General features: G+C 35.9%; 1 protein-coding gene across 1 annotated transcript; it reads left to right on the top strand.

Moving 5' to 3' along the window:
- On the top strand, positions 2371-17236 carry LOC109844151 (cleavage stimulation factor subunit 50). Its single transcript, XM_020413113.1, has 14 exons — positions 2371-2625; positions 2709-2792; positions 2887-2999; positions 3104-3176; positions 4680-4763; positions 4841-4927; positions 6857-6927; positions 13306-13357; positions 13471-13528; positions 14205-14305; positions 14437-14591; positions 16050-16158; positions 16695-16751; positions 16842-17236. Exons 1-14 carry the CDS (start codon positions 2527-2529, stop codon positions 16995-16997), a joined length of 1299 nt encoding a protein of 432 aa, XP_020268702.1. The 5' UTR covers positions 2371-2526; the 3' UTR covers positions 16998-17236.

Raw genomic sequence — 17496 nt, 5'->3', positions numbered from 1 at the left:
GGGGGAAATATTTTTAAAAAAAAAAAAAAAAAAAAAAAATTAGAGGACACAAACATTGTCATATAAAATATGAATAGCAAAGTAAAAAAGAGAGATGGTTAGATAACGCTACACCAGAGTCTTCAAGAGCGAACTTGAAGTAGTCGTAATGACTAAAACGGTTCATCTTTTCTATTTTTGCGTAATGAATATATATATATATAGATGATACAAGGGGTCTGCTCACGATGAACCCTATATTAAAAGTCTTAGTTCATCTTTTCTATTTTTGCGTAATGAATATATATATATATAGATGATACAAGGGGTCTGCTCACGATGAACCCTATATTAAAAGTCTTAGTTCATCTTTTCTATTTTTGCGTAATGAATATATATATATATAGATGATACAAGGGGTCTGCTCACGATGAACCCTATATTAAAAGTCTTAGTTCATCTTTTCTATTTTTGCGTAATGAATATATATATATATAGATGATACAAGGGGTCTGCTCACGATGAACCCTATATTAAAAGTCTTAGTTCATCTTTTCTATTTTTGCGTAATGAATATATATATATATAGATGATACAAGGGGTCTGCTCACGATGAACCCTATATTAAAAGTCTTAGTTCATCTTTTCTATTTTTGCGTAATGAATATATATATATATAGATGATACAAGGGGTCTGCTCACGATGAACCCTATATTAAAAGTCTTAGTTCATCTTTTCTATTTTTGCGTAATGAATATATATATATATAGATGATACAAGGGGTCTGCTCACGATGAACCCTATATTAAAAGTCTTAGTTCATCTTTTCTATTTTTGCGTAATGAATATATATATATATAGATGATACAAGGGGTCTGCTCACGATGAACCCTATATTAAAAGTCTTAGTTCATCTTTTCTATTTTTGCGTAATGAATATATATATATATAGATGATACAAGGGGTCTGCTCACGATGAACCCTATATTAAAAGTCTTAGTTCATCTTTTCTATTTTTGCGTAATGAATATATATATATATAGATGATACAAGGGGTCTGCTCACGATGAACCCTATATTAAAAGTCTTAGTTCATCTTTTCTATTTTTGCGTAATGAATATATATATATATAGATGATACAAGGGGTCTGCTCACGATGAACCCTATATTAAAAGTCTTAGTTCATCTTTTCTATTTTTGCGTAATGAATATATATATATATAGATGATACAAGGGGTCTGCTCACGATGAACCCTATATTAAAAGTCTTAGTTCATCTTTTCTATTTTTGCGTAATGAATATATATATATATAGATGATACAAGGGGTCTGCTCACGATGAACCCTATATTAAAAGTCTTAAGACTTTTAATATAGGGTTCATCGTGAGCAGACCCCTTGTATCATCGCCCAATTGTGAACGGACCTTCTATAGTATTATTTTTACGAATAGATCCCTGAATGAATTTTTTTGACTCTTTAAATCATTAGAAAAGTTTGGGCAAGCGGGTAGACCTCTTACAATTTTATTGGTGAGGATAGACCCTCGATTGTTAAATATTTTGTCATCCTTAAAAGAGTCGAAAATGTTCACTAGGGGGGTGTGTTCACCCCTAGGCCAACGCTGCAACGGAGTCTGTTCCCCACAAATAGAACTAACTAAGGGGGTCTATTCGCAATTAACCCTTTAATCTATTTCCATATATGGATGAAGTAGAGAGGAACGTGATCAAAGAGCTTTTGGGAGATCCAATGTCTGATAGAAGGCTTCAACAGTCGAACCGGCTAATTCTCATCTTAACAGGTTTAAGTGTCATTCAGAATAATCATTGTCATAGAAATTTTCAGTTGATGTCAGTATCATGTTGCATCCTAGCACTTCAACAATCGCTGAACTATATATTTTGTCAATTCTAGTCCTTTGGGATGTATGAGCATCTCATTTGTGAGGGTCTATGGTAATTTATTCATTTTAGTTATTTGTCTGATAGAGATTTACAGAAGGTGTTTAGCATGGAGAAAAGTGTTTTATCCTTGCCTAAATACAAGCAATAATTTGGGAAAATTTTACCGAAACACTATGAAGTTTGACCCATTTTCTTATAGAATAATGATAACTATACTACACTTTTTTACATTACTCTTGTACTACAAGAGAGAAAAATGTGGGCGCCCTTGATGAATCACCAGCCTTAGTTATCACTGCTCTTTAGCATCTAGCCCCCCCCCCCCCCCCCCCCACCAAAAAAAAAAAAAAATGAAAAAGAAAACTTTTAGCTTCTTCATAATGATTTATTATTTTCGGGTCGGGTTTGTGTCGGGTTATCGGGTGAGCTGGGTTCCACTGCCTCCCTGGAGGGGTTTATCCGTTTCAGACACTAGCAATGACTAGGTTTTGAGAATTTGAAGGCGGGCTAATTCCTAGCCAAAACCCTAATCCCAAGCTTCTTCATAATGACTAAAGATTGAATTTTGATCTTAGATTTCAAAACATTGAGCTTCTACACGAACTGGGCATCAATCAAAATCTCAATTTTCTTCTTCAATGGAGCCGAATTTGGAGCAGACTCTTCAAGAAGCGAAGCTCCTTCGACAAGTAAATTCGCTGATCATCGCTCATCTTCGCGATCAGAATCTCAGTCAGGCAAATAATTTTCCCTTTTTCTCTTTTTCCCCCTAATTTTGATGTCAATTTTTCATTTATTGGTTGAATTTTCCCTGTTGCAGGCTGCTGCTGCTGTTGCTACGGCAACGATGACGCCGTTGGGCACCGAAGCGCCTCCCAATAGGCTTCTTGAACTTGTTGCCAAGGTTTACTTCTAAAAGTTTTGATAATTTTTTTAATATCAGTTTAGTGCCCAGTTTATTGGATTTTGAATTTTTTTTTGATTTGAGTGGTATACAGGGTCTTGCAGTGGAGAAAGATGAGATGATCAAGGGGATTTCGATGGCTGCTTCAGTAGATTGTGCTGCAGGTTTATCTTCAATTCCTCCTCCTGCAAATGCCATAGACTTCAGGTGAATGATAATTTATTTACCTGACAGCAATTAATATTGTATGTTGTCTAGATTAAGCTTTTGTATCTAAATACCTCTTCTTTTGTTCGGTATCTGCAAATCAGTGCCGTACAGGACACAAAGGGTTCATCAAAGACCTTTCCGAAGCATGAGACTAGACATGTCTCTGAGCACAAGGTATTCTATTAATATCCTGTTATTAGGAGAGTATCATCTACTGCTCTAGGATGATATTGGCAGAGTCCCAAAATCAAGAATAATTTCTTGATTTTCACAAGGTAAATCTGTAAATCATGAAAAGGTCAAATGCATCACTGTGTGTAGTTTCTGCAGTTCACGAGATGGATAATAAGGCTGACATTTATCATTCTGTTTCTACACTTAAACCTCTGTCATGATATTTACATAGAGAAAACCACCCATGCGCACTTTCTCTATATCTATTGATAATTGATAGCAATGTCTGACAAATGTTGTTCCATTTATTTTGGTGAGCTTCCTGCTTTATTCAACTAAAGTTTTTAAATCAATCTTCAGAAGAAATTTTAAAGCATCCGTATGAGCCCTGAGTAGCCTTCGTCGTTATATTAATCAAAATTTCAATTTGGATAGTTATCACCGTTATTAATTCGTCTGATAAGTAAATACTACAATTCCATAAGGTTAATTTTTATATGTACCTCACGTCCTAAGAGTTGTACTCAATTTTCTTTCATTGGTGGAATAAATGATGTAAGCCTGTGTATCCAACAGTATATTCCTGCATAAGATGCAGTCCTTCGTGCATAGAATACACTTTATATTCTCTTTAGAAACACGGTACATTTTTTAGTATTGTTTATTTGATCCCTAAGAATGTCCATCTGGTGCCTAGTATTCGACATGGACAACTGTGACCTAAGAAAGAAACATTCTGTTTAGTTCTACTCATATAATATCTGTTGTAGGTTGTCCATGAAAGCTACTTGTTCATATACATTTATTGTTCATGCCCTTGAGGTCTTATTACTGGCTTTTCATAGGCGGGGTCTGCAAATATTTCACTAAAGGTCACGCATGATTCTCTCATACCTATGACCTCATATGTTTGTAACAAGTGGCATAAGCCAAGCCTGATAGCTTAATCGAGACCTAACTTCCTTGATATATAACAGTGGAACTTCATATGGAATGGATATGAAACTTGTGCTTCTAGTTGAAACAATCTTGAAACCATGCAGACTTTTAATCTCAGCCTATGGTTTTTGGTAATCATCTTCGTTTTGGATTGACTTTTTGTCTTATCTTGATAGTATTCATTAACATCATATCTGATGAGCTGATTATAATTTTTCTCTGTTGTTAAGCAAAAAAATAGAGTATCTTATTCTGAAAATCTCGATGAAATTTGATTTACACTAGACTTTTTGAACAATAAAACTGGCAGGTTAAAGAATGCGTGCAAGAATAAGTTTTATATATTGTATTATTTGTTGATGGCACTTCATTCATTTTAGACCAGTGGTTTTTCTACTAAGCTTTATGTTACTGAAGTTCTGTCTACTAGATCTGCACCTCTGAAGTAATCCCTTTTTTATACTAGATCTTCACCCCAGAACTTGTTTCATTTGTCCCAAGTTTATAGATTTGCAAACCTAGTCAAAGAATAAATTTCTTCTTGTAATGACTCTTCGTTTTTAGAACGCTGCCAGGTGTGCGAGATTTAGTGCTGATGGTCGTTTCATTGCAACTGGGAGCTCAGACACATCAATTAAGCTCTTTGAGGTTGTCCATTTTTTACTGGATTGTTTTCTTGTTGTTTCCTGGTAATTTACTTCTTTATATGTTCACTACACTTGCAGGTTTCAAAGATTAAGCAAATGATGCTTGGAGATGCAAGAGAAGGGCCTGTGCGGCCTGTTATCCGTACTTTCTATGATCATTTGCAGGTAACCGAACTGCCTGGTCCAGATGAAATCATTGCCACAAGAAATTTGGCAGATGAATTGATACTTTCAGTATCAATTCATCTACCAAATTAATTATGCTGGTACAACTTAATTAGCAAAGGAATGGATGTAGTTTTGTGACAGTTATAGTTGACCTATAAACAATGAGAAAAACAGTCACTGTTTGAAAGTTGTCCATGAACTGTTGTAATTTGTGTTAGAACGCTTGTTTTTGAAGGTTTATTGATTGATTCCCTCAAGTTCAAAATGACCTAAGGTTTATATGTCTTTTGTCATTCAAGAAATCTGGTTATATAGTATATTTTTGTGTTGAAATGCTGCTGTAACCTATAGATACAAGTTTGCAAACAATGTGCTTTTTGGTGATAATCATTAAAACCCTGCTATTATGGTTTATTTTTTTATGAAGCTCACTCTAACATGTAATGAATATTACATTTCATACGTGGCAGAAGGAAAAAAGATGGAGGTTGACCCATCATCGTCTTGAACCCTCTCTACACATTTTCCCATCAAAGCGGGGCTATTTCTGTGTTATGATCTAGCAAATATCGCATAAGTATCTTAATGTGTGGTTTCTCATCTCATGTTATTTATAATTGTAATTAGGATAGTGAATAAACATCAAGAATATCTCTCTCCAATTTCAATTTGGAAGTACTTAAATTTGATATTGTAACTAAATAGTGTCATCACTGATAACTAATTTGCAATACTACTTGCATCACATGATGATATAAATGAACAAGACCTCCTTCCACTTCTTCATCACTCTTTGACTGTCCAAACTATTATCCCATTAGATTGGCCCTTCTGTTCTTATAAATGGTCAAAAACCCAAGTTACCTTCTAAGCACTTTAACTATCTAAACCATCTGTGTATTAGGGATAATGTTTTAATCCATTTTTATCTTGTTCTTTGTCAGAGAAGAGGTTTCATTGGAAGTCAGTATCATCTCTCCCCCCCAAATTTACTCCTAGTTCAGATATAAGAACCCCCACAGAAATATAAGATAAGCAAAGGGAACCTTTGGCATGATGCTGATGCCTGCCACTCAACTTCGTCCTTGCCTTTCTTGGGTACAAGGTGCAAAATCTTACCCACATGAAAATATTTGAATATGTCTGTGCAGATCGTTGTTTTCCATTTGGGAGTTGTAACATTTGTATCAATCACATTCAGAATGAAATTGACAAGGAAAGTATAGTTCTTAGTAAATGTCATATCATGACTGGCTATTTGCCCCTACAATTTTCTGGTTAGGAGGGTCAAAGTCCAATCCAGTGTGGTCCATCCATATAGTTATTCGAATCATGGCTAAATTTAAAAAGTTAAATGGTAAACCACTGAAACAGCTTTCTTTGATCTCAGAGAGAGAAGAGATTCAATAGAATTCTATTTCTATATATAATCCTATGTTAAGGCTTATGGAGCCAATGGTGAACTAACCATGTGCTGTCTATTCATGCATGCATATATAAATGCATACATTCCATGTATGTACACATCTATAGAGCTTGTATAATTGTATGTGGTTTCTTTCCTGCTTTGAAATATGGAAGCATCCTTAAGAAGGTTTTATGAGTGAAATTTTAATCATACGGGTTACAATTTTTCCCAAAGTTGTCTTCTTTTGTATTAACCTAACCTTAAATGGCTCCGTTTTGTTATCAGTAGTGCCCAACCATTGAGGAAGGGGTGGCATGCAGTGGTCATTGGTCTATTATGCAATTTGCATATATTTTGTGCTTTGTTTGAACTTTGAAGTTTCCGATTAAGATGAGTTTGTATCTCATTCTTATGGATTATTTTAGATTGATTGACACCAATCACTTGTGATGAGCATGTAATTGTTCAAACATTGAAATAGCTCAGTATCTCTGATTTAATCTCTATCTGTTTTGCAGCCTATCAATGATTTAGATTTTCACCCTCAAAGTACTGTGTTGATATCTGGAGCCAAAGACAACACTATAAAGTATGCATTCAAGTATATTTATTACACCATTGAAATGCAATACATAGTTTATTTTTTTGACTGATTTTATACCTCAGCATCCATATTCCAAATTATTTGGATTACTATTCATTTTTTCTTTTTCTTGTTTATTGCAAGCAATGAACCATAGCTTACAACGGATTTGGTGAAGAGTATTATAAGCCTTTCATTTTTTTATCTTGTTGATGACAGTCATGATGGATTAATTTTAGTGTTGAAACTGTCCATATGCATGTTATTTATGATGTTTCCTTCCATTTTGAATAATATTTCTCGAGAAAACTTTATGTTAGTACCTGACCTGCTGAGCACTTTGAACATTTGATAGTAGTACATGGTATTTTTTTTTTATATTCATTTATCTGCATTGGTAGACAGGGGACGTAAAATTGGAAGATACTAAAAGTATTAGAAATTTTATTGCTATGAATATATTGTCTATGCTACTCCAACATGGACATATTATAAGGATACATAATCTTAAAATGTCTAGCTATGGATAAGCCACAAACACGAATATACAATCAATAATGCGTGCGCGCACGCACACACACACACACTATGTATGTTTGTATTTATCTATGTGTGTATGTATGTACATGTAAGCACAAATATATATGCATGTGTGAGTTTTTTTTTGTGGGGCTGGCATATGTATGTAACTATGTATCATGATATAACCTCAAATATAGCTTCAACTTTTGTAATGACAAATCATATGGATGCAATTGCATATAAATTATAAATTACCAATAATAGAAACCATGAAAAATTAATCACCCACATCTAATTGTCTCAAGCTGGTTAGATACCAAGACATATATGCTTGGTATGTTGGACATGTATTCATATTATTGTTTTAAATATCCTGACGTATATGATCATCGATATATTCTTTTATAAGTCTTGCTGCAAACAATCTAGTCTCAATGTTCTTTACTGCCCTTTGGCCATTTTTTGACGATATATCCTTGACATGACCGACATATTGGCCAATATGTCCTTTCATAAGGCTTGCCACAAAATGATATACCGCTTTTGGCAATTTATTGGCCAATGTATCCTTTCAAAAAGAATTTTTTAGGGTTTATCCTCATAAATTGATATATGTGAAATCCCCTTGTTTTGAAAGATTGGTTTGTATTTATGGTTCAGTTCAGGTCTGAAACCCAATAATGACTAGATCATATTTAAGACAGTAGATTATAACATAAATGTTTCCTCTTTTTCGTTCTTTTCTTGTGAGAAATGTCCTTGGAGGTTTCTAAAGCTCAAAGGTGAAGCTGGTTTTAATTTGTAATACATGCTGCTATCTATATTTGATTCATGGGGATAATTCTTTTAACGAGACTGCTAAGAGTTGATTTACTATAGGCTATGTTTCTAACTTAACCTAGTTTCCTTACCTGGAACCAATCATGTCAAATTTTGCCAGTTTACGATATTTGCACAATTTTTTTGATCACCCATGAGATTGTCATGTCCTCGTTCTTAACTCGTATTATTATTATTATTATTTTGTTGTTATTATTATTATTTTTTTTTTTTTGCATTGAGTTCTCTAAAGAAAAGAATATAACTTAACGTATCCTCGCATAACACAAAACATATATGAGACTGTAAGTCAATTTTAGTAACACTGCAAAACCCTTGAACCAATATAAAACAAAATCAGCGGGTCACAAGGCAGTGTCAGATAACAATTGGTAGCAGCAAGTGCCCACATAGCCTATCTTTAGGTTTTTTAACCTTTTTTAAGGTGTAAGAAAATTTTGTGAGCATAGAACACCTCCTTATTCCCCCAATGTACGCATCCTCACAATCAGTGTACTGGAATTGCTCCTACAACTAGTAAGAATGTATTTTTGGAGGTTTGCATAAAACATATTATATACGTATTTTTTAAATTTTTAATTTTTGCATTGAGTCCCCTAAAGGAAAGAATATTACTCAGATGTCATCATATAATACAAAATATATATGAGATTGTGATTCAATTTAAGAAGCACTGCAAAATCCTTGATCCAATATAAAGAAAATCAGCTGGCACAAGGCAGTATCAAATATCAATTGGTAGCAGTAATTGCCCACATAGCCTACTTTAGGTTTCTAAAACCCTTTTTAAGGTGTTAGAAGTTGTGGACACGGTACACCCCCTTATACCCCCACATATACCTGTCCTCACCTATGAAGCACCGACACTCCAAATATGGCCCCGAGTCCGTCTCCGACGCGTGTCGGACGCGGACACACGTTCGACACGCGTCGGACACGCGGTCAACACCCCCTACACGGGTCAACGCCACCTACATGCCGTCGACACGCCAATTTCTGCCGATTCGTTCTCGACACGTCGACACGCTGAGGATTACGAAGCGGTTATTGGGTTTGAAAACCCACTGTTTGTAAACCCGTTTTGAAATAAAATCTAAAAACAAAGACCTGATCCCTCTCTCTTCTCTCATCTGGCAGCTGCTTCTCTCTCTCTCCCTCTCTCTTCTCTCATCCTAGGGCATCGGTTGCTTCCCCCATCTCAACCGCGGCGGCGAGTCGGAGACCACCCAGAGGCGGCGAGTCGGCGACCACCTAGAGGCAACGGCTGTTTGTAAGTTTTTTGACCTTTTTTTTCTTTTTTTTTCTTTTTTTTCGGCTTCTCTCTCTCCCTCTCTTCTCTCTCTCACATCTCCGCTTCCCCAGGTTGCTTCCCCTATCTTACCAAGCTGCTTCCCCCATCTCAACCATGGCGGCGAGTCGGCGACCAGTGACCACCCAAAGGCGAGCAATAGTAAAAGGTGAGTTTTTGACCTTTTTCTGTTTTTTTCTTCATTTTTTCTGATGTATTAATGGCACCAGCTCATATTTTGAGTTCCCAAACAGAGAACTTCACATAAATGTTGTAAATTATTCAATTAGGGCTTTAGTGGGAAAAAATCAAAATGTTTTGGGGTTTTCTGGAATTCCCAAAATTATTAGGGCTTTACTAGGAATTTCTAATTTTTGGGAGGTTGAGTGCAAAATTGCCAAGCTTACTGGGGCTTTAGTGAAATTTACCCTTTCATTTAACTCATCCACATTAGGAATCTACAAAAAAATATGAAAATGTAATAGGAATTTAATTTAATATTGATCTATATATAATAATAATATTAAAAAATCTAGATGTGTCGCCGTGTTCTTTTTTTTGGGTTTTACCGTGTCTGTGTCCGTGTTCGTGTCGCCGTGTCCGTGCTTCATAGGCCCTCACAACTAGTGTACTGGAATTGCTCCTACAACTAGTAAGAATGTGTTTTTGGGGGGTTTGCATAAAGCATACTGAATCCTTAGACAAAAGATTAAAGGCTATCTCAGCCCTTTACAAACATCTGTTATCCCCAACTCATATATCTAGGCACATATCCTACTATGATGTCCTAGCCCTTTTACAAACATCTGTTATACCCAACTCATATCTCCAGGCATATATCCTACTATCTTACAATTATGTTGTCTACTACTATGGAGGTACATGCTAATGTTGACCATTACAGACCCATTCTTAGCATGTATGCCTTTGCTGCAAGATGGAACAAATAGTATCTGTGGAATGTTATCCTCTGATGCAGATTAACTAGAATCCTCACATAGCTGACATCCACGGATACCATCTTGGACCTTCAGAATGTTTGCTACCAAGCATTTAGCTACCATAAAAGTAAAACTCTCCTTGTAGCCTCCACTCCCTCAAAAAACAGAAAGAAAGAATATATCATTGTTTCAAAAAGTTGTAGGTGCCCGCCTAGGTCAAAGTGGTACTTATGCCACCTGCCTAGGTATTGGGAGTGCGTAGGGAACATTGTTTGCTTACGCGAGCTATACCACGTAAAAGGATTATATTGTTCTCTTAGAGCATCTCCAACAATGATCTTAGTTTTTCTCTATATTTGAGGAGCAAATATCCCATCGTAGGAAATAGGGAGCCAAATAAGAAGCAAGTGCTCTAACAGTGCTTTCCAAATGGCTCCCTAAATAGTTTTGGACATTTTTCACTTACCTCCTTTTGTAATAAATAATTGTAACGGCTATATTATAACGGCTATATTCCAACGACTATATTGTAACGACTATATTTTAACGGTTATATCATAACGGCTATATGACCTCTATAAATAATATCATATGCACTCCCACTTTTCACTCAACTCAAATTGTGTTCATTGTTAGCATCATTTTTCCAATATCATCTATGTCTTATAACAAAGAAATAGCTGCGCTCCTCATGGAAGAAGGAGCTGACGAGGAATACGCAATGTTCTTAGCAATGTTCTCATGGAAGAAGAGCATTTCTCAACACTATAATTAGTTTAAAAAAAATTAAAACGAAATGAAAACTAATAAATCGGTTGTAAGTATAAAATATGAGAGAAATAAAATAATTAAGAGATGAACTAATTTACTTACCTTTAAAGAAAAATAGTAGAATGCCAAGTGCAAAATAATTATGAGATGAACTAATTTATCCTATACAAAGATGCAATATATATAGATGAAAGGAGAATGAGAGGGGCTTGAATGCAAATATAGCCGTTACATTTTTTAGTCGTTGCAAAGAACTACAGATATAGGGAGTGTCTCTTTTTGTCTTTGATTTGGAATACCAAATCAAGGACCCTATATTTGGAATAGCATATAGGGAGCTTGTTGGAGCCAAATATTCAGCTCCTACTCCCTAAATTTGAGCTAGGACATGGGATAGAGAGCCTCTTGGAGTTGCTCTTAGGCATCATAGCAACAGATGAAGACAATGGGCCAAGTCAAAATGGACTGATTGAAACTATTCATTCAAGCCTATCTTGAGAAACAACGAGAATATGATTTTGGATATTCAAAAAGAATCATTTCCCTTTTAATGCTAAAACTGCATGTGTGCTGCTTCAGCATCTAGCTAGGCACCTAATGTGCTACGCACTTGGTCCGACGCCTGAAGCCCCTAGCGCTTTCCAAAAAATTAGAACAGATACACTATGAAGCACGGACACGGCGACACAGACACGACAAAACCCAAAAAAATAAGACACGACTAGATTTTTTAATATTATTATATATAGATCAATATTGAATTAAATTCCTATTACATTTTCATATTTTTTATAGATTCCTAATGTGGATGCGTTAAATGAAAGGATACATTTCACTAAAGCCCCAGTAAGCTTGGCAATTTTGCACTTAACCTCCCAAAAATTAGAAACTCTTAGTAAAGCCCTAATAATTTTGGGAATTCCAGAAAACCCCAAAACATTTTGATTTTTTTTCCACTAAAGCCCTAACTGAGTACTTTACAACGTTTATGTGAAGTTCTCTGTTTAGGAACTCAAAATATGAGCTGGCGCCATTAATACAGCAGAAAAATAAAGAAAAAAAAGAAAACAGAAAAAAGATCAAAAACTCACCTTTCACCATTGCCCACCTCTGGGTGGTCGCCGACTCGTCGCCGCGGTTGAGATGGGAGAAGCGGCCTGGGGAAGCGGAGATGTGGGAGAGAGAGAGGGAGCGAGAGAGAAGCAGCCGAAAATAAAGAAAAAAGATCAAAAAACTTACAAACAGCCGATGCCTCTGGGTGGACGCCGACTCGCCGCCTCTGGGTGGTCTTTGACTTGCCGCCGCGGTTGAGATGGGGGAAGCAGCTGATGCCCTAGAATGAGAGAAGAAAGGGGGAGAGAGAGAAGCAGCCGCCAGATGAGAGAAGAGAGAGGGATCGGGTCTTTGTTTTTAGGTTTTATTTCAAAACGGGTTTACAAACAATGGGTTTTCAAACCCAATAACCGCTTCGTAATCCTCGGCGTGTCGGCGTGTCGAGAACGAATCGGCAGAAATTGGCGTGTCGACAGCGCGTCGGTGGCGTTGACCACGTGTTCGCGTCGGAGACGGACTCGGGACCATATTTGGAGTGTCGGTGCTTCATAGCAGATACATATCCCTTTAGACTTACATGCTGATGTTGGCCTTTCTATATCCAAGAATATGCTGTTATATGATTTTCAGTTTATTCAAATGTCATTGATGGGGTACATCATATTTTCTTAGGTTAAATCCTATAATTTACATGACACTGGGTGCTAGCAGCAACTCCCTGAGTAAAGCAATATCTGTATAGAGCTAAGAGCAAAATCATACGGTGAACCAAAGGACAAAAACTAATGATGCCTATAGAATTTTTTTTTTGTTCCCATCACTAAATAGAGCAACTAGAGCTTTTGATACTGACTGCAGCATTTTCTATAAAACCATTCTTGAGAAAATTAAATATCTTGATAATTGATTATACTTGCACAGTGCATCAGTACAAATTTGATCACATTTACATTCTATATGTGCTTGCAGATTTTTTGATTTTTCAAAAACAGTTGCAAGGAGAGCTTTCAGAGTCATCCAGGTTCTGGCAGTCTCATAATTATCCTTTTATTTCAGAATAATGAGAAAATTAGTGCATATTATAGCCTTGAAAAATCTTATGATTTTCATGAGGTATACTCTTGATTTGTACAGGATACTCATAATGTTAGGTCAGTATCTTTTCATCCTTCTGGAGAATTTCTTTTGGCAGGTAGGTGTTATCTTGTTTCCACTGTCTACTTCTCTCAATATTAAAGTCGTTTGTATGTGTTTGTATTAAGTTGAGATTTTGTCTCTGTATTATCACTGTCTTTGATAGCCCTATCTACTACAATTTATTTAGGCTCGATGGTTTGGGAAGCTTTTGAGGCATGAAGCTTCTGTGTAGTTTGATCTTAATACATCTGTAAGAGAAGGAACAATGAAATAAACAAATTCTTCTTAAGCTGAGTGATCAATTTTTGCTGCGCCCATTCACTAAAATTTCCTTCACTATTTTCTTGCACCTAATTCTACTAAAATTTACGAATTCTTATGGGTTTCTGAAACTTGGGGCCTTGGTCCTGCAGAAACTTCTAGGGCAGTTGGACGCCAATATATGCAAGGGACATAATGATGAAATGAACATAATTTGGCTAAGCAATCAATTTTGTGTAGCATTTGGTTGGCATTAAGAACCTATGACATGCCAGTGAATGGCCTGTCAAAACAAGATTTTTTACATAGCTGGGCCCGGCCCCTACCCGCGCCCCCCTCTTCCTCTTTTAATTCATTCAAAAAATATGCAACAATTGTTTAATGTAGAAATATGAATGTCTTATGCGTAGCAATCAATTGGTGTACGATTTTTCTTGTACTCGTACTTAATGGGAACGTATGATTGACAGGTACGGATCATCCTGTTCCTCATTTATATGATGTCAACACATTCCAATGTTACTTGTCAGCAAATTTTCAAGAATTAAAAATTAATGCTGCTATTAACCAGGTATTTTATTTTTTTCGTTATGGATTGTACTGATAAATTTTGTTACCAGTACTACTAGGTCTATTGTGCCATGCATCTGACTGCTGATTCAAATGTAGTTATAATTTGACTATTTTATGTTTTTGTTGCAGGTGAGATATTCTTCTTCTGGAAGCATGTATGTTACAGCCTCAAAGGACGGCTCTGTTCACATTTGGGATGGAGTCAGTGCTAAGTGTGTGAGATCGTTCAGTGGGGCACATGGACCTTCAGAGGCCACTAGTGCAAATTTTACGAAGGATCAGAGGTAAATGGCATGGAATCATTCTAGATGCTGAAAATCTCTCCTAAATATGAATTTGGTTTTGTTTTACCTTGCACGTAGTTTCACCTTCACACATGGAGCTGAATGATGATGGCGTCATTGACATGTCCATGGAATGTTCCATTGCTTGCACCTATACTGATGTTTTTTAAGCTTACAACTTTCTATTAGGAACAAATATATATAGAAGTACTAATAAGACCTATACGAATGGATGTCCTCTTTTATTCATACGAATTTTTTATTGTCAAGATTCAAATAGTTATTGGTCCTGGCTGACAATTGTATATTATGAGTTTTGAAAGTTTCAGGCATTTTAACAGTTCTGGATTGTAAGCATCAGATGTAGATATCAGGAGTTTCGGAAGCTTTGATGACTCATAAGCTTTCTAGATTTTGATTTATTCATTTTGTAACTTTTTTCTCCAAATAGTACTATCAAATGCTTTGATGCTCCACATCTGAAATTTCTGTATTGGTCTTTGGCCAATATCAACATGTACTGGTTGTTATTATCATATGTTATGGTATGAGCTGTTATTATCGAATGTTATGGGTATTAGCTGTTAGTATCCAATGTTATGGGTATTAGCTGGTTTCAGATGTATTATATATCATATCTGTTGATCCATAACAGTAGACAGTTGGTATGAAATTAAATAAAGATTTGATTTCTTGTATGCTATGTTACCTGGGTACTTCTAATCTGATGTCATGCCCAACACGTACCCATACCCGTGCCCAAACTCCTTGGACTCTCCTTGCATATATGCAAACATTTATTTGGACATGCACTCAATTAAACAATACATTCTTTAATTTAAGACACTTGTGCATTTTTGGGACATATATCCGGCACTTCACATCCACTTCTTGAAATTCGCTAGACATAGGTCAGGTTCCAAATTATGATTTTGAAGGGTCTTTTGGATGTCTAGTTCAAAAACTAGTGATTTTCCAATTTATAATCCACATAATAAAAGAAATATAAAAATGCTACTAGAATTTTAATTCTCATCCTTCTTTCTCATATAAATTATTAATTCCAATATATAATATACGTGTATATAAATATTTATACAGCCGTGCCCCCACACCCTACATTGTACAAGTTTTCCTTGTCCGATACCGATACCCTACCAGTACCAATACTCATAGCCATACCCATGCAACATAGCCAGTATGCTTTTGCTTTCCTATGCACGTTGGTAAGCCTCTTGCTGTTATGCAAAGAGGGAAGAGGTTGAATCATACCTGACTTTCCATTGAGCTTAACCTTAATCTGAAGGGAAATAAAAACCATTTGTTAGACGTGTCCAATCTATAATCAGTAGATATTTCTATTTTTATTTTTGATTAGCTGTTGTTCAATCTTCCTCACAAATATGTAGTTTCGTATTACTTGTGTTAACTTCAATGAATCTTAAATGAAACCAACAGGTTCATTCTTTCATGCGGAAAGGATTCCACCGCAAAGTTGTGGGAAGTTGGCACCGGAAGACTTGTCAAGCAATATCTGGGAGCAGTTCACACTCAGTCGCGTTGTCAGGTTGAATTTGATTCTGTCATCTGTTTTTTAATGCTTTGAATTAACTTTATGGCTTTTATGGACTCTTCAAATCATAAGCAGAATGAGGTCTGTTGCATAATGAACTGTGTACTTTTTTGTTTTAATCAAATGAATGCGTAAAGAAAATTCTTTCTTTTTACCTAGGCCCTTTGACAAATATCCTACCATAGTATCATGTACTGTTTTTGCATAATAGAAAACAGGTTAGCTGCACCCTCTTTTCTATATGGGCTTTGTGCCTTACTACTCTTAAAAATATTTTAGTACCTAGACATCTAATATCCAAACAGAGTTACCTCTAAAGAGAATAAGGGGTCACTCCGCAATATACCAAAGTATCAGTAGATTCTTCTGCATTAAAAGGACATTATGTGACACCCAATAACGAGAAGATAACTCCATTTTCGGCCAGAGGGTCAAATTGCTAATAAAGCTTTTGTACGGGTAATAAGTGGCTATATATTTAAATATATGGGGATGTAAGCAAATTGATTGGGGTTGTTTTATGATCACAGGCTGTTTTCAATGATACGGAGGAATTCATCCTCTCGGTGGATGAACCAAACAATGAGGTCCGTGATTCATCTTCTACAATATGTGGTCCTCTTTGTAACTTATGATTTATTTTCATGTTATAACTAAAGATACAAGATTATCGACAGGTTGTCGTTTGGGATGCTCTCACTGCTGAAAAAGTTGCTAGGTGGCCTTCAAATCATGTAGGGCCCCCGCGCTGGCTCGAACACTCTCCAACTGAACCATGTTTCATTTCATGTGGGAATGATAGATCTGTTCGATTCTGGAAGGAGACCTTATAGCGAGAGATGTCTCTATTCGTTTTGGTATGCAATAATATGCAATATTTAGATGTCTCTATTAATTTTGGTATGCAATAACATGCAAAAATATTGTTGAAATTACGAGGAAAATTAGAATGCTAGTATACCACTAGGAGAACGTTGTAAACATTTGCGGACGGTTTATTTCAACAGGATATGTTGTATGAGATTACAGATATTTGCTATTTATGGTAATGTATAGTCTTGTTTTCTGGTCATTTTAACATTTTGGATCGATTCAACTACGAGCGGAGCAAATGTTGCGAAAACAGCAGCAAAAGAGGAGAACATGATAAATCCTAGCCAGCCGCTGAAAGGAAAATTTTCTTTCCTGTCTTGGGAATAATTTGCATGTTACATGGGCTTGTAGATTGTCCTGTTTTGACTTTTTACCTTGGCAAATTAAGTTTTGCTCCTATCTGGGTCAAAAAAAATTTAGGTGCACGATATTATTGAAATCAGTTGTTACTAAAAATAA

Source organism: Asparagus officinalis, chromosome 6, assembly GCF_001876935.1.
Source record: "Asparagus officinalis chromosome 6, Aspof.V1, whole genome shotgun sequence".
In the NCBI taxonomy this organism is placed as follows: Eukaryota; Viridiplantae; Streptophyta; class Magnoliopsida; order Asparagales; family Asparagaceae; genus Asparagus; species Asparagus officinalis.
Note: the sequence above shows the minus strand (reverse complement) of the source record. Positions and strands in the feature narration are given on the sequence as shown.